Source organism: Xylocopa sonorina, chromosome 6, assembly GCF_050948175.1.
Source record: "Xylocopa sonorina isolate GNS202 chromosome 6, iyXylSono1_principal, whole genome shotgun sequence".
Classification (NCBI taxonomy): domain Eukaryota; kingdom Metazoa; phylum Arthropoda; class Insecta; order Hymenoptera; family Apidae; genus Xylocopa; species Xylocopa sonorina.
Window position 1 is genome coordinate 7427025 of NC_135198.1, and position 17906 is coordinate 7444930.

Genomic DNA, 17906 nt, shown 5'->3' on the forward strand with positions numbered 1-17906 from the left:
TTCGAAATATTATTTTGGAATATACATAACATATGTGACATCAATTTTAAAATTCCGGTAAAAATTTGACACACATTTTATTGCAAATCCAGTTACGTAATTTAATATTCTCTAAAAGGTACGAGCCGAAATAAAAGATTACTTTAGTAACGTGACAAATGTCATTCATTGATTACACAAGAAACGTTCTCAGTCTTCAGTTTTATTGGTACAATAAAATTATAGTTTTCTACAAAATAATATTGTAAAATTATAAGATATTTATTTGAGAGATAATAAGTTTGAACGTAGGCGCATGTGCAATTTCAAGCTCGTATAATAGCAAGAGTAGTACTTCCGGTATCCGGCAAACGCCCCAGTGTATGTAGTAATGTTGTCAAATTAAAGTCACAGCACTTGTGTATCGTGTTTGTTGTGTTGTTATTAAGCCGATTGTCATTAAATGACAGTGTGCATGTTGCTGAACTTCAATAAATTTTCATATTTGTAAGTACACGTATATCTTTTAAGCGATGCTTGTGTTAATACATACCACAGCCACTAGGTTCGTATTAACTGTGCAGAAAACATTTTACTATTTTTCGAGTTTTCACAGTTTACATTGCCCTTACTTTGATCTTGTACATACATATATGCAGATATACATGGCCGTGTGTACGGAAAATAGAGCGTACTGTACACCTATTAAGAGAATGATACACCTAGAATTCTATCTTCTTTCGATGAAAGCTATGAAAATGCATTTAGTTTGGTTATGAATATGGTTATGCTTATGTATACCTCCTGCTGCGTTTCGATTGTGAGTCATACCTACTTTGCTGCACCTGACACTTGACACCTGGTAATGTATTTTAATATTTTTTAATATTGAAAAGCTATACCAAGCTTTAGAATAAAATATTTAGATTTATCGTTTGTAATTACTGCGAAGATTATGATGTTTGTAACAAAAATTCACAATTATACAATATGTTTGTAGTGGATGTAGTTAACATTTGTTACCTATACAAGACTATATATTTATTGAACGTGTAAATTAATTAAACTTAGAATGTGTATAGCAGGTGAAAGTGCATAAGTATATCATTGATTTTTATTACTTTCATTAAAAAATATTTTTCTTTTTGTTTTATGGTTTCGTTCGTTTAATAGTTATCGAAAAGTATGTTTCCGAGATTTTGTACTATTAGGTTGGTTCCATGATACGGCTTGATACGGTCTTGTAATTCTGACGCGAGATTAAAATTCCATTGTGAAAGCTGACGATGTGAGTCCGTTATCATCGTTCATCAGTTATACATCGAACGCATCGCTTTTTATACTTTTTGCGTCAATAATTTTTGTGATAAACATTTCTACAACAGTTATCGAATTTATTTTGAAATGTCCAAAATGAATAAAGCGGTGGACGATAGTTCTCGAATGGTACCAGGTGTTTATAAAAAGGTTTTAGATATATGGAAAAATCGTGAGTACATATAAATTTTCCTCATATAAAAAATAGTCTTATACATAGACTTTATTGATTACAAAGTATTAAAGTTATTAGCATTCCTTTACAGTTAAATGCATATTGTGAAAATTAAGAATAAGAATTATCACCATTTATTTTCATATCAATTTTTGAATTGTACATTTATCATCTGGAGAGTGCTTTCAAATTATAAGCATTAGGTTTTGACAGTATCGTTTATCGTAGATTTTAGTGCATACATATGTTATGCACCCTTCTTTTAAATAACGAAGTATGTACTGTTATTTTGTATTATAATCTATAACATTGGTTTTTAAGTAGAACATTTACAATATATGAAGTAGCTATATCGCAACTTTTTCCTTCGATAAAGTATCAGATAAAATTTATTATCACGAGTGCACCTATACATACATACATATGTATACACACAATGAAGTTTGATAAGGAATACACATACTTTAGCGCACCGGAAATCATTCGTAATGTGAATCGTTCCGATATTAATAGCTTGAACGTGGTTATTCATCCTTTCCCACTTATCTGCGTCAAATCCCATAAATTTGTTACATATGAAATGTAATAAAGTATGTCATTGATACATAGCAATGTATATTTTATGTAAGTAAGGTGTGTACAGTATGTATGTTTATAAAGGACGAAACGCGCGTGTTTTGCTGTTTAGTTTAGGGATTGACCTTCCATTAACATTGACATCTGAAATTATGTAGTCATCCATTAATCGCTCTATTTTTGCACAGAGTGGTTACAGTTTAAACTTCAATAGCTAGTTCTGTTAGAAGCGAAGTAACAGTTCGAAAGTCCTGCGATGCACGTGGCTCTTTACCGAAGGAACTTGCAATAATTTCGGGTCTCGACCACCCTGTGGCAGCACCGTGGAGTACCGGTCGAAACCAGAGGCGGTAGAGTATTGCGCCGGCTGCTTCCAAAGTAGAGTATTTTTGAGGGTAGACACTCCACCCTTATGAATCTCGCGAATTAATTTAACTTCTCCATTCACAACGCAATGTAATTCAAGTTTATCGTTTTATTGTGTGCGAATAACGTCGAAATAATCGGAAGTGTTTTGAAATATTTGTCAATTAATATTCGGGTGGCGTTTGAATGGCTGAATTGTCCGTTAACAAAGCTAAGTAATATTAAGTCACTGGGTTAAGAGCGTGCAGAATTGTTACGCGCGTTGCACATGTTTCTAAGCGAAAATTGATCCGTTGTCGGTGTATAATTACTTCCGATACACAACATTAATTTACACGGTCAGAAATATTGTGTATAATTCGGTTAGCAAAAGTGATTAATTGCAGACAAATGTATGTAAATTATCGTTCATGATTGAACATTTATTTATCCGTAATTTTGTTCGTTGCGTAATTTGTATCCATTGATACAGTATGTGCGTGTGGTGATATTATTTACATGTGCGTTCATCCATGGTTTTTCAAAATTATTGAATTATTGAATTTCTTTTACGTTGATTGCTATAATTATGAGAAATACGAAAAACGATTCATATCTGGATGGGTGTACGGTTACCATCAGGAAGGGCGTGTATTATTTTTCTTACGCAAAGTCCATTTTTTTCACATTTCCTGTAACTAGAAGTCATTATAAGATCTAAACATTGTAGTATTTAATATTTCAGGAAAACTGCAAATGGCATAAAAGTTTGTGACACATTTTTTTTATGCACACTCTGAATGCGGTCAATGGACATAACGTCCATTTCAATTGCTAGACTAATCTCGAAAACATAAACTTGGGCGTTGTTGGAATCGATCATCGCGCCATCAAGTGAATTTCGCGGGGAAAATGCATCGTATGGTTCTTGTTTAGCTGCAGTTACTTGGAAGTGTGATTTTGTTACAAATAACTATAACTTTCTATGAAAACGTTATCAAAGTGTTTTTAAAAAACTGTTGACTGAAAAGGAAATAAGGATTTGAGTCGTTGAAACAATAGAACAAGTTCGATGATAGTTACGTAAATATTTTATCTTTGTTATATTAATGATAATAATAAATGTCTTCCTGCGTATGTTGACTGTTAATATTATATGTTTAGTAGGTCCTGTAGAGAAGGGAAGTAGGAGGTGCTACTTGCTGATCTTATGTATGTGCGTAATTGTCAATTTACGATATTAACGGTCATACACGGTAAACACATAAACTGGCTGTGAGTAAATGTAATTTATGCGGCTGTGCACACTGAACAATTTACAATGATTCCCGTGGGAAATCCGGTTTAAATGAAATATTCAGCTACTTAGTTTCGTTGCTCGAAAAAGGGCCAAGAGGATGTGCGCTTAAATTAAAATATTTAAGTACCCAGTTACATTTCGGCTGTGAGGGGCCACCGTTGAACTTGAGCTTAAATATTAATGTGTTCATATATTTGTCGTTACTATCTTTGATAATATTCTGAATCAATGATTGTTACACCTTAAGAAGTGTTTATGTCATTTTCGAGTTATAATTATTCTAAGGTATATTTAATTCGTACTATATATATTTTACATTGTTACGAGTCTGTACTGTATTCACGCCGCTCGAAGATTGTACTTTTTTCCCCATTGGTAGATGTGAAACGTATCAATTAATTTTATCGCGGCTTTCAAATTGATTGATTCGAACGGATCGACATTGTATTCTCTATTTGAAAACAATACCGAGTGGGAGAAAGTCGCGCCTTGCCAGTATATACGTGTATATACGTATATACATAGGGGGCTATCAGTTTAAAAACATCGAAGTTTGGTTGAAAGCGTCGAAAGCGTTTATTGCTGATACAACGGAAATCTATAATCGATATTGACGATGTTTAAATGCTGTGTGTGCAACAAAAGCTCAAAGAAGGAGAGGCTGACAAGCGAGGTGACGAAGTCGACGCTGAAGCAAAATCAGAATGCGGCCGATTCGCAGTTAGTTGGCATCGATTCCTCGAGGGTCGAGGGAAACGGGCCTATTGCACGAGAAGAAAAGCTGAACGGTGACGTGCAGAGATTTGAGAAAGTCTCACCGTCAATGGAGACGAATAGCGTTCCGGAAGTGGTCGATGACCTGACTGTCAAGAGCCCGTTGCCCTCTGGGAAACGTGAGGAGGTCAACGATAATTCTCGGTTACGAACGGAATCGATAGTGAAATCGAACGACAAAGTGGAAGAGGAGGATGAGGAGGAGGAGGAGGAGCTGGAAATTGACAAGGAGGATATTGAAAATGCAAGTGATCGAACGAAGATTATGGAGGAAGGCGGCGAAGGAAACGAAACTAAAGATGTGACAGTTGGAAATGAGGAGGCGGATGGAATCGACGATGTTGATGGTGGAGGCGGTGTGATGGAGGCTATACTGAATTCCAGAATTCCTCGCATTGTTAAGACCAATCTTTACGACTCATCCGCGTATATTGAGAGGACGATCGATGATGGACCGGAGGAAGAAGGTGACGATTCCGTTTTCGAAGCTTGTCCGAATGATACTGACGCGAATAAGAAAACGCCGCCAGGTATACTTTCGTTGCGCGGTTATTCTCTTTATAAATTCAAACATGCAATTTCCTCGTTTTCATTAACACATACAATTGCATGCTGCAAAGAAAAATTAATTGGTGAAAGATTTTATTTCAATCTGAAAAGATAGGAATTAATATATGTAAGTGTTTAGATTGATGCTAGTAAATTGGTACAGTAACAAAATGCTGTAGAAACGAAGGTAATTAATTTCAAATTGCGAACGAGGAAATTGCACTCGTCGAAGAACTTATAGTTAGATGGAGCGTCTATATTGGGGTGTACGATGCGCAGTTTCGTCAATTCGCTGGCTTTCGGAGGAGGAAGACGGCGAGCACGACTCGGAAGAGTGCAGCGGAATGCAGGAACCACCGGCGACGCCGGTTGCCCGCGACGAGCTAGCATTAAGGCGTCACAGATTCTTCTCCGATTTGTTGCAAGCCGCGCAAAACGCGACGGAACACAGAGTGAGGTTTGACCCTCTAGGACCAAAGGTGCACGCCGGTTAGGGCTCGACCTAAATCAATTTCTTACTTTGTATGATTCTTGGGTCTTCTGTTCGAATGTAGTTTCTTACTTAAGTGGATTCAGATACAGTCGTAACAGTTTATCTTTATTTATCGATTGCGTTTCGGAATGGGTGGGAAATACTTTAAAAGATTGTATGAAATTGTCTGGAGTAATTAGGTCATGTGACAGAGTTTTATAATTATGCCAGAAAGGCTATATATGATCTCTTAAAGCTTTTTGCACTTATTCTAAAATAGATTGTAAATATATTTATTTACGCTTCTATTATACGTTTTATGGTATAATATTATTTTTGGGTGTTTCTACGAATATTCTACTTTAAATACGATTTTCAATATTTCTCTTCAATTTTACAAACTTTACAGTTGAAGCACATGTAAAAAAGTATATATACATATAATCATTTCTTCTCAAACTGTAACAAAGAACACAATAGTGTCAAAACTTGACGCTGTTTCGTACATTGTTACCGTCTTGTATGTTTCATCCTCAGTTACTCTATTTTTATATTTCAATCTATTTACCTCTCATCTTCTGGTGTACTATCTTGTGGGCAATTTTTATTAAAACAAAAGCGGAAATTTCAGAACGGTGGAGAAATGGTTAAAAATAACCACTGCTACGATTCTTCATTTTTCTTGAAATGATAAAGAAATTCATTTTGTCGTAATTTCGAGTATAAAATACTTATAAGAATACATATTTTTTCAATTTTAAATAAATAAATACAGTCCGTAAAAACTTTTATATTTAAATGTATCTACGTAACAGTTTTATAAGTATGCTGGGAATCTTTAATTATTGAATAATTATGTGTGCGCCAGATCTTTCATACGAAGTGGTATCTACCCACGCGTGATTCAATTTTCGCAGATTTCCTAAGAATAGGCCGCGGCAACATACACTCGCGTTGAATATCATTAAGACCGTGGTTTAGTTCTTCGAGCGTTTCTGAAAAGGCTGGAAGATCTCGGTCGTAGGAGCTTTTGTTCGTTCAGGAGCAATTTTTATCAAGCAGCCATATAATTAAGCGAAGTATCATTTTGAAATTAGTGTGCTCTTAATTAAAGGTTAAAGTAGCGCTAATAAGTTCTTCCTCTTTATTCGTTATTTCATATTTTACAATATAAAGATTATCCTTTTTTTCATTGTAATCTGTATTTATCGTGTTTTATTTTAATGTAGCTATGAAAAGTGGTTCTTAAACGTTATCAACTTATTTTATACAAACATTTTCAAGTAAATGTAAATTTATCTTTAATATGTTGCTTGCACTTAGTGATCTAATGGCTGTGGATGTTAACATAAGTATTTATACATTCGTTCTATATTTAATGTGGCCGCTCTAAGTACGAAACTTCTAGAATATTTTCTCCAATTATTAAAGATTTTGGAGTATAATAATTATTAATTTTTAATATAAAATATAAAGTAATACAATAAAAAAAATATATTTTCATACTAAATACTACGAATATATAAATTACGTTATGCATGTATAAAAAGTAAAGAAGATGGGATGTATAATTTTCTTTTATTGTTAAACTCAATAGCGTTTCTACTATATAAAAAATGTATTTTATTAAAGGTTGTGAAGCCAACGATAAGGAAGAACATTTAGAAGAATTGGTAAATAGATTAGAAAACGTCACGAAGAGATTGGAGAAAGTAAGAGCTCAAGCTGTAACTGAAACTCAAGATTCTGCTGTTCAAACAAACACACCATCGCCAAAAAGAACTCAGCCGGCAAAAAATAGTGGATCAGTTCAATCTGTCTCATCTGCTCACTCAACAGAAACAAAAGACAAATTTATCAGTATGTCAGTCGCAGGATATGTAGATCTTCTAGCTGGTCCTGTGAAAGAATATTTGCAATTGAGTGAAAAAATTGGCGGTGATGTAGCCACTCATAGCAAGCTCGTAGAAAAGGGGTTTCAGTAAGTATTATGTATTATACTAATAAAATGTAAGGATTTATTATATTCCAAACGTGCCCGTATGCGTAAGTTTGTAACAATTATGTGCTTTCTTTTGCAGAATTCAGTTCGATTTTATTCGAACTGTAGCTAGTCGTCCAGCTCCGACAAATCAGTCAGAACAAATTGCTCTTCTTGGACCTACATCTACTCAGATTCAACAGATTCAAGAATTTCGCGAGAAAAACAGAGGATCCCAGTATTTCAATCATTTATCAGCGATCAGTGAGAGCATTCCAGCTTTAGGATGGGTTGCAGTATCACCCACACCTGCTCCTTATGTGAAAGAAATGAACGACGCTGGGCAATTTTACACTAATCGTGTATTAAAGGAGTGGAAGGAAAAGTAAGTTTTTATGGTAGATCACTGATCAAATTACTAATAAAAAATAATAACGAGTGAAATTATTTTTTGTTATCCTCGTGATAAGAAATTTTTTTTGGAAAATTAATTACTGATGTAGAATTCATTTAGTCTTTTATATTTATAGAGATAAAATACATGCTGAATGGTGTAAGGCTTGGGTACAAACACTGAGCGATCTGCAGCAATATGTGCGCCAGCATCACACAACAGGACTAGTGTGGGCAAAAACTGGCTCTGCACCAGCGGGGATACCGCCACCTCCACCGCCATGTCCTATGCCCATAGGAGACGTTGCGCCAATGGATATCGGTGATGACAGAAGTGCTCTCTTCGCTGAGATCAATCAAGGAGAAGCTATTACAAAGAGTAAATATATTTAACAAATACTAATTTTGTTAATCCCTAAGATTATTATTAGAGCACAACATACTGCTTCTGGTGTTTGTAACTTGGGAGTTTAATCGAAATTATGTTTCACAATCTGAATTACACAATTGGTATATTATAATATTGTTATAAAAAAATGTATTTAGAGAACGGAGAACGTTTATATTCCGTGCGAATCGTGTAGCGTAAAAGAACAAAATTTATAAAATTAATTAATATTTTGCAGATTTGAAGAAAGTCACTTCAGATATGCAAACGCATAAAAATCCATCATTAAGAACCGGACCAGCACCATTTAAAGCGCCAGTTGTTGGCAATGTTATACCAACAAAGACAGTACCACCTGCAAATGCGCCAATTGATAAACCCCCTGTATTTACTAGAGATGGAAAGAAATGGCTCGTGGTAAGCAATAACACTGATTGGTTTATTCTATTGGAAAATATGTCGTATCTTCTACTGTTGGCTTCGATTGTGAATTTTTCATTCCTACATTTATTTATGAAATATATATTGTTTTTGTTCTAGGAATATCACAAAGGTAATAAAGATCTTGTTGTCGATAACACAGAAATGAACAATGTAATCTACATGTTCCGATGTCAAGATAGTACCTTAGTCGTCAAAGGCAAAGTTAACTCCATTATCATGGATTCATGCCGCAAATCATCCATTGTCTTTGACTCCGTTGTGTCAAGTATTGAATTTGTCAACTGTCAGAGCGTACAAATGCAGGTATGTCGTGTTTTACTTTAATTCATTAGTAAAAAACATGATTGAATATGTTGTATAAAAATAAATATTTATTTCCAAACGCGAGTGAATACACATATATATATACACAACATAATTACAGAGTACATGTCTCATGTATCGGAAAATAAAAGTACAGTACTACAAAAATATAATAGCCGTTATCAATTAGGAATTTTATAAATATAGACGAGTGGTATTATCTCTGATTTAATTTTACTCAGATTTTCCGATGTTCCGATACGAGTTCCTTACAGACACTTTGCAACTCTTGCAGATGTACATAATTCGATTCCTGATGAAGGATTTCCAGTAACGCTATGTATTCATCGTTATTTAATTCTCTAGGCGTTCCGCATATTTGGAATTTGTCTAACGCGTTTTTCGATGTCCCTGTTATATTTTCTAAATCCGATATTGATGTACTCGTGTCGATTACGGAAGGTTTAGCAGTCACATCGATTTCTTTTTGCTCGACAGAGAGGAAACATAAATTTTTTAATTTACCATTCGATAAAATGTTAAACAGTGAGCGGCTTTGCGTTTTCATGTCTGGTAGATTAGTTGATGTGGTCTGATTCAATTCATTGCCATTTATAACTGAAGAAACAACAGTGACAATTTTATGAGTTATATCTTTCTCAATTCCTGCAGATACTCCTGGGGGCTCTCTATCATTTTTGCTAGCTTGGTTTTCTTCTTTCTTCTGTGAACTTGATTTTCTATTTTGAATGTATTCCAGGAATTTATTTGGATCTATTATTTTTGTAGTGTTGTGGTCATATTTTGTAAATATGTTAACGTATACCACCATTTGCTCTTGAGGAACAATATCATCATTCATATTGCAATTAGTATTTTCATTTATATTTTTTACAACATGCGACATTTGCGTCGAATGTTGCTTATGACTATCATTATCACTTTTTTTTTCTCCACAAATGTTTACTTCCTCTATACATGGTTCGATACATTTTGATTTACCTTCTACTTGAACGTCGTCCATGATGTTTTGATTTTTATCGCACAAATTGTCCCTCCAGAACATGGTCATCGTTAATGGTCCCCTCGTTGGACTTTTTGGACGTGATTCATTATCAGACTTACGAGCTGCTTCCAATCGACTTTTCAGAATAGGTATACAAGACCGCGAAGATGTTTTTGGAGTTGACGATAAAGATTTCAATATTCCTTTCGATTTTAATTTAGTTTCTAGTGGTTCAATGGAGATGTTAGAATTCGTAGCGGCCAGAGGCTCTTGTGATTTCAAAGTATCTTCCTTCAATAAGTCGTTTATTCGACAGCTTACTTCTGAGCGAGACCTTTTTTTATCTAACTTGATATTGTCTTTTGCATTACGTCTAGGCTCCGCTGATAAGTTTCTTAGCTTTGTATATATCGTATTTGTATTATTTTCTGTGTTATTTTGAGCAGTAGCCAATAAATCGGATTTTAAGCATTTTATATTTTGCAGAACACTTGCTCTTCTTAATTTTTCGGACTTCGAAGAGTAATTTTCATGACTCTTTGATTTCACCGTGGTTATTTTCTTCATCACTTTATTTTCTTTTGTTTCTCTTGGAGATGTTTGATGTGGGGCTATGATATACTCCTTTACATTTAGATTTTTCATACCACTTCTTTCATATTTATATGGTATGGTATTGTCAGTTGTATTATAATTACCGTCATCATTGTATGAAATTGAAGATTTATCATTCAATATCTCATTTTGTTTTTTTGCATCATTCGTTTCGCTAGCTATTGTTGTGTCTGTTTTTTCCGTGCAAACTTTGGAAGAAAACGAATCGTTTTCGTTCCATACTTTATTGTATAACTCTATTGCATTTTGTGTGTTATTGGACTTGCTCTTTGAAACTATGATTGAAGATTTGTCTGTGGGTATCGTGGTTGTGACATTCATTGTTTTACTTTCATTTGATATAAAAATAGATGGTGCTTCTATATTTCCAGTATTCTTTAAACTTTTATCCTCGTAACACGACTTATCTCCTCTATTGCTTTGTGTGTACAAATTTGAGTGCAAATAGTCTTTAAGGTTCTTTGAATGCGTGTTATTTAATTTAGGAGTAGAACTTGATGCTTCATCTGTAAAATACATACTACTATGTGGAGAAATGAGATTGGAGTAAGATTTACGGTAATCTGCCTCATTGACTATCTCTTCTTTAGTCAGATTCGTAAATGAATCTTTTGCAATCGAATACTTCTGTTCATTCTGAATATAATGAATGTTCGTTTCTTCATAGTTGTCTATATTTGTTGTGTCATGCTTTTGCAGAGTGATAGTGTTTGCTGAACACGTTTTCACCTCCTGCTCATTAACATCATAATCACTCATGTCATTGTTGGCGTTCGACCAATCCAAATTCAATTTTTCCTCATTTAATGATTTGTTGATTAGTATTGTTACAGATGGCGATTCTAGCATGTTAGAATCGTTTGATTGATTTATGCTGGATGTCAACGAATCCTGCAACATATTCGTCTCGACCGAAGTTTCTTTACTTTCACTGGGTGATAAATTGTATATTGGATGCTCATTTAAGATCATATCATCTATGTTTGTGTGTACCAACGTTTGCTCAATCAACGAACAGGCGCCAGGATTTCTTTTTAAAGTTAAATTTGGATTGCACATGAAATTTTCGCGATCCTCAATGCATTTATCGTCATCTGATACGTTTAGTTTTACGCTTGACGTATTGTCTTCTGCGTACGTAGTGCTTGCGTTACCATACTGTTTCAGAGATTCAGAGTTAAAAAAATTGGAAGATATATTTTCATTGGAACTTTCAGCTTTCTCTTCTAAAGGAGCTTCGTCTAAATTTTGAGAAAATAATTCCACGCTGTTAATATTCCGATTTATGAATTGATTTATATCGTTCATACGAGCGAAATGCTCCTTGAAACTCTCTTTTTCATGTACGTAACTATGGCATGTCTCTTCATCGTTCGTCACATCTGTCGTATTTAGGCAACTTGCAAATTTCATTAGCTTCTCGTTAGATTCATCGAAAGTATTAATCAGCTCCGCAGATGTGTTTTTCTGAAAGCTGTGGCTTAGCAAAGACACCTGATTATTGTCAATTTCATTCCCTTCTTGAATTATATTACTGAAGCTAAAGTACTCAGAAGGTGAACCAAGATTATGTACCGAGTCCATATAGCTTTTCTGCGTATTCAATTCTCTAACATCAGTTTGTTGAGGAAGATTCAGTATGTTATTGTTGATTTGCTTGTCTTGTTTCAGGTTGAAAAACATGTATGTTCTACTAGTTTTCTCAGTGGAGCTGCTAACAGACTGTTCTTCTGAAATGATATCCAGGAATTTCGATTGCAGGTTATTGTTAAAATAAGAATATTTTCCATGATCCAACGTAGAATCGTTGCCTCCCTCCTCAGTTTTTTCGTCCGCGTAGCATACTTTTTCCAGCTCGACGCGCGTCAATAATGCTCTTTTGAATTGCAGTGCTTCTTGAAGTAACACCGCGGTTGGTTTGTCCTCAAACTCACTGTCTTTCGATACTTCTGTGCGACTCGAAGTTGGTGACATTATCGCGTCCTCGTCAGTTTCCATTGGAACCGGATACTGCTCAGAGGAACTGAATGACTTTGTCTGTTCACCTTGGGCATACACATTTGGTAGCAGTGCGAAATTTTCTGACATTGCTGACTTTTTTCTTACATCCTTTCCTGTGATTGAATCAGTGGAGATAGCATAATATATCCTCTCAGGTACTTTTTCATACTTGACACTGGAATATACTATCTGATTATTTGGAATCATCCCCAATGCATGACTGGTCGAGACAGGTATTTTTAAATCAGTGTTCTCCATCAGCGAACAGTAAGGATCAATTATGTTATTTACGCAATATGTGTAATTTTGGATGGATATTATGGAGCTCCTACCCGTTTCATCACTCTCGTACTGTTCAGAGCTGTTCGAGGTCGTCTGTTGTATTTCCTTGCACTCGTTTCTAGTGTCACTATTAAAATGCATAAATTCTCTTCTATTTTTATTCCAGCTGTTGTCACCTTCTGTTGTAATCGAGACGAGCGTGTCCACTACATTTTGGCAAACGCTGTTTATCTTATTGCCACTGTCTTGTTGTTTTTCCAACGGTTTTGTTTCAATACTTTGCAACTCGTACATACGTAGAACGTTGTGTAGACTTTCCAATTTTTTCCTCACCTGGTACAGGGCTTCTTGAGATTTTTCTACGTACTTTCTACGTTCACAAGATGTAGAATATAACATATTCGAACTTGTTTGTTGGGAAAACATGTCAGGACAAAATTTGATGTTCATTTTTGAGGGCAATAAACGTTTGTCAATCAACTGAAGAACTGGATAAATCGCTTTTGATAGTTCTAAGCAATTCTCATCGTTTTGCTGATTTTTATTGATTATCTCAGAATTTTTCTCTTCGTTTGCTTCTAATTTGTCAGTTAATTTCATTCGATCTTTTTGTTGGACACATCGTTGTTGCTGTAATAGGGTCGGACAGATAGTTAATAACGATATAATACTTTTTTTCTTATACCTCGTTCATTTACCTGTAAATCTGACCAAACATTTTTAACCGATGATTCATGGGTAATTTCAGAAGAACTGCAGGTCAGTCCAAGATTTTTATTGCTGTCGTGTAATTCCCTCAAATATCGTTTACAATCGTCCATAGTTCTCGTGAACTTTTTACAAGCATGTCGCTTCTTTTCAATCTCAGTGTTTCTTGAATCTCTTCTCGTTCTTCTGATTTCGGATTTACCGTTTCTTCTTCTCGAGAACAGTGGAAGTGAAATTGTGTTTCGGTACTGCATCTCAAAATTGTCATATTTGGATGTCTCACGATACTTCCGGTTCAGTGAATTTTTGAACAAGGAATTTAGTCTGAAAGTAGAATTAACTAAACATATGAATACATAATTTATTCACATAAGCTGTTGAGCACGCCCTGGGTGTTTAATTGTACTTGAAGGATTTGTCGCTGCTACTTTTCGAAGATTTACTGCTGTACTCCACTGGCAGGCTTTCTTGTTTCAGATATGGATGCATGTTCTTTTTCTTCGCAGCATATAATTCCGTTAGGTGATATTCCGAGGGGTAATATCTTGAATGCGGGTATTCTTTTGGGCTAGAAGGATGCAACGTTTTAGTAAAATATGCGAAGAAAATAGAAAAATAAACCATTTATCTTGTAATTTATTCATATAATGTTATAGTTTGATTGGTACCCTAATAATACATGTTTTATCCAATTATTGCGGTCGTTAGGATTGGACAAAGTTAATCTGAGGTTTCGTAAATTTTTCCGGAAGCTGGATTTCTGAACTTGATGGGGTAAAGGCCACGATCCATATTGAAGTTTGTATGTCAGTATGTTAACTTTCAATTCAAGATCTTCCACTTTGTATCCGACTTTATTAAGGATGTCTTTATCGAGAGCAGTGCCACTACCACGTTTTGCTTTGGGGTATATGATACGTAGTAATATGATGCAGAGGAAGAATGCGATCAATACCTTTAAACATTATACTAATATGATTAACAAAATAGCAGTATCATAAATATAATTTGTTCTATTCTTTCACTTGGAAAATCGTGAACATAGCGTTCAGATATTATTAAATCTTATCAGTTTCAAGAACTTACCTGACCGCTATGTTCATACATTCATAGACCTCTAATTCGATATTCATTGCAAGTCAAAAATAATAATTCTCTGTACCCGCCAGACTATGTTTTCGTTTCTCAAGCAGTCGAGGACGTCGGTAACAATCTCGCTCCAAACGTAACTGGCGATGGCTTTTGGGCACTCTTTCCAATCAGTTTCACAGATCATTTGCACAGGTTCAAGATTTCCGCCTGTGCACAAATGTCTAGTTTTTAATTCACGTCATCGATTACAGTGGAATTGCAAAAAATCTTACCGAATTGCCAATGCATTTTGAGATTTATTGTAGGTTGTATTTAGTGTGTTGTAAAAATTCAATTGTAGGTTTTTAAATGTCATCAATATCTATCTACAATTATGTAAGATGTATTCCACATGAAATGTGATAAATTGGAAAAAAAATTACGATTGCCAGTTGTTCTCTCTCGACGCATAACTGTCAAGAGTGCACGTTATACAAGGTGTGCATAGCGTTAATTTTGTTTTTTTTTATGTACTAATTATAGGTACTGGGGAAAGTGCCCACAATCTCCATTGACAAGACAGATGGTTGCCAGATGTATCTCAGCTCGGAGTCACTAGATGTGGAATTTATTAGCAGCAAGTCTAGCGAGATGAATGTTATGGTACCTCAAAGGAATGGAGATTATGTGAGCTTTTATGTTATTTGGTTAATCATTAGTTGAATTTTTCCATAAACATTTCTATTTTTATCACTTGTTTTTTTATATCTTTGCAGTCAGAGTATCCCATACCGGAGCAATTCAAGACGACCATCAGTCCTAAGGGTCTCAGTACAGTCGCGGTTGATTCACTTGGCTAAAGCCACAGTGATTCATCTAATCATAGCCTAAACTAAACATCTGTCTAAGAGTACAGCTCATTAGAGGTATCATCTTCAGAGGATTCGTCGATCTATTATTTATTGCTTCTTTAATTAATATAAGAATTAGGAGAAAGATGGTGAATTTAGTGGAATACGCGAGTAAACATTTCGAAAGCATAGAGTTGAATTAGATAAATCGATTAAACGTTTTAACAGTGCAAACTTATCTTGTTTTGAAGGTACTTGCGCGTTTCGTGGAGATTGTCGATTCAATTCAGGAACGACTACCGGAAGTCATATTGAGACAACGCTCAATTGCACGAGCCTTATTAAATTTATATGTAAAACACGTAGCTATTCGAATCGTTCGTAACCCGATATTTTATAATATAGCGTTAATTAGAATTCTGATAATCACGATTTTTCTAGCGCAGGTGATATACAATGGATAGAAAATGGAATCGATGTTCTTCACGAAAAACGTTATATTACGCACGTTGGTGCTGAGATGAAGAGACTGTAGGTTGGGATTAAAATGTAGAAGGTATGGACAAAAGTTTTTCTACCTTCATGTCGGACCTTTTATACATTTACACCACTTTTTTATCGTGACCGAACTTTTGTCCACACCGAGATCGCTTTTCGAGATTTGTCAGTCGACCCGCCATGGAATTGCCACTTCGATACTTCCGGTGGGAGAAGAGCGAGCGCCGCACGTATACACTGTTTCTGAGAAAATTCTATCAGGAAGCTGTTCACAAGTTATTTATTAAGCGTTAGATCAACATCATATCAATAGTTCGATATATTATTACCTTCAGACTTTTGCATTAGTCTCATTTTACATATCGTTTCATTATGGTGTTCTATAAATCCTATCGTATGGAGCAGGCCTGTGCAATTGTTGCATGTGTAGGTGAAATCATTTTTGATGAGAACGATGTGGTGGGTTTGTTGTAACAGTTGAGTAATTTATGTTCTCTACAAAGTTTGAAAGTTGGCTAATAGAACGGCACAGGCGCAAGACAGATATACCATTCAACTCGATACACATATAGTAGCGTCTACTTATCTGCAACAGTTTCTGGATCTTATTGTTGCAGATACCAAGATAAGTGAATGTCTGCATGAATTGGAAGTTGAAGTGAGAAGCATTGAATACTAGTAAGATAGTAATAAAGTTTCATGGATCGACAGTGTCATATGATGCGATTTATGGATAATATCGATAATCAAAATATGTGTGTGCTGGTCTTCATAATTATGCAAAGGAGGAAAGGTCTCTTGGGCTTATAATCATCCATATCGTATTACTTCTATTAACCAACTTTTAATTTATGTGCAGGACTTTACTGCAGCTCAGTTTTAGACTGTAGCTTCTAACGAACGTGAAGAAGTGGATTTCAGTTACACAGGCCTAGCATAGAGAGTTATTAATTGAAAAAAAAAGAAATAATTTCGCGTCAGTATTTGGTATATACATTTAATTCGCACGATGATAAAGCTTGAGCTTTCAGTTTGCGAGTCTTCCGAGTTTAGAAATATTCGTGATGTGTAGATAGAGTGAAACGCTGACTTTACTTTATTTAATAATAATTAATCGATCGTTTTTGCACGTGCGTTTGAGAACTCTGAGATGCGCGTAGATAATAAAAAAAATGATCAAAAACAATGGTTGTGCAAAAGTCTTGATGGTCCAGCCACGATGCAGGAACACCTTGAACAATAAATGAATTGTAATCTCAATAATTGAATTTTAAAAGCGCGCTGTTTGAACGTGGCGTAAATTACATTGTGATTTTTACCACTTGGTATATTGTGCTAATCGTAGGTATAATCTAATGTTAGAACTACTTAAAGGCACGAATAGAATGACAAGATCATAATAGAATAACAATGAGTCTAGCAGTTCGATCCTTTTTACGAAAAGGTGAAAAAGAGTCGAAGAAGACACTCGTATGGTTACAACTTTTTCTATCATTTACATGGTACTAAACGTGTTACAGATTGGTGATTACTTGACTGAAATTATTTACGCTAAGGATCGTGCTGTCCCTTAATGCAGTAATATCTAACAGCCTTCGTTTTAATATCGATAGAGTATTATATGGAAAGTAATTAATATTTATTTCTGAATATGATTTTTCAGTGCTACTTCTAATTATCCTAAATAAAACAAATTAATATACCATTTAATCATTACTGTATAATGATTCATTTTTATTTTTCAGGAGCCAGAATTTAATTTAAATGTGTTGCTGCAATGTTGCAGAAGAACAAAAGAACGAGATGTTTTCTGAAAAATTCTTATTTATTAATATTCAAAGAATCTTTTTACATAATTAGATCTGAGGCACATATATG

At 34.8% G+C, this 17906-nt stretch overlaps 3 protein-coding genes and 1 long non-coding RNA gene across 10 annotated transcripts; 1 reads left to right on the plus strand and 3 right to left on the minus strand.

Moving 5' to 3' along the window:
- Positions 1-119: 119 nt before the first annotated feature.
- On the minus strand, positions 120-975 carry LOC143424414 (uncharacterized). 2 transcript variants are annotated; one of them, XR_013101933.1, is made up of 3 exons: positions 811-975; positions 533-681; positions 120-460 (listed from the first exon to the last, which is right to left on the minus strand). It is a non-coding gene; the product is annotated as an uncharacterized LOC143424414 (long non-coding RNA). The 2 variants fall into 2 exon arrangements; XR_013101932.1 differs by having other exon boundaries at positions 781-974.
- Positions 347-17738, plus strand: Capt (adenylyl cyclase-associated protein 1). 6 transcript variants are annotated; one of them, XM_076896439.1, is made up of 9 exons: positions 4225-4996; positions 5295-5504; positions 7120-7468; positions 7569-7853; positions 7999-8240; positions 8488-8666; positions 8790-8996; positions 15223-15366; positions 15456-17738. In XM_076896439.1, exons 1-9 carry the CDS (start codon positions 4309-4311, stop codon positions 15537-15539), a joined length of 2388 nt encoding a protein of 795 aa, XP_076752554.1. In that variant the 5' UTR covers positions 4225-4308; the 3' UTR covers positions 15540-17738. The 6 variants fall into 6 exon arrangements, with proteins under 6 accessions (XP_076752557.1, XP_076752555.1, XP_076752559.1 ...); XM_076896442.1 differs by lacking the exons at positions 4225-4996; positions 5295-5504 and adding an exon at positions 347-486; XM_076896440.1 differs by lacking the exons at positions 4225-4996; positions 5295-5504 and adding an exon at positions 1277-1468.
- LOC143424405 (uncharacterized) lies at positions 9235-13463 on the minus strand. Its single transcript, XM_076896438.1, has one exon. It carries the CDS (start codon positions 13348-13350, stop codon positions 9235-9237), a length of 4116 nt encoding a protein of 1371 aa, XP_076752553.1. The 5' UTR covers positions 13351-13463.
- On the minus strand, positions 13373-15039 carry LOC143424451 (uncharacterized). The gene is made up of 7 exons (XM_076896507.1): positions 14973-15039; positions 14771-14907; positions 14277-14563; positions 14015-14176; positions 13599-13932; positions 13436-13530; positions 13373-13388 (listed from the first exon to the last, which is right to left on the minus strand). The coding sequence occupies exons 1-7, from the start codon at positions 14986-14988 to the stop codon at positions 13373-13375; spliced, it is 1047 nt and encodes a 348-aa protein (XP_076752622.1). The 5' UTR covers positions 14989-15039.
- Positions 17739-17906: the final 168 nt, after the last annotated feature.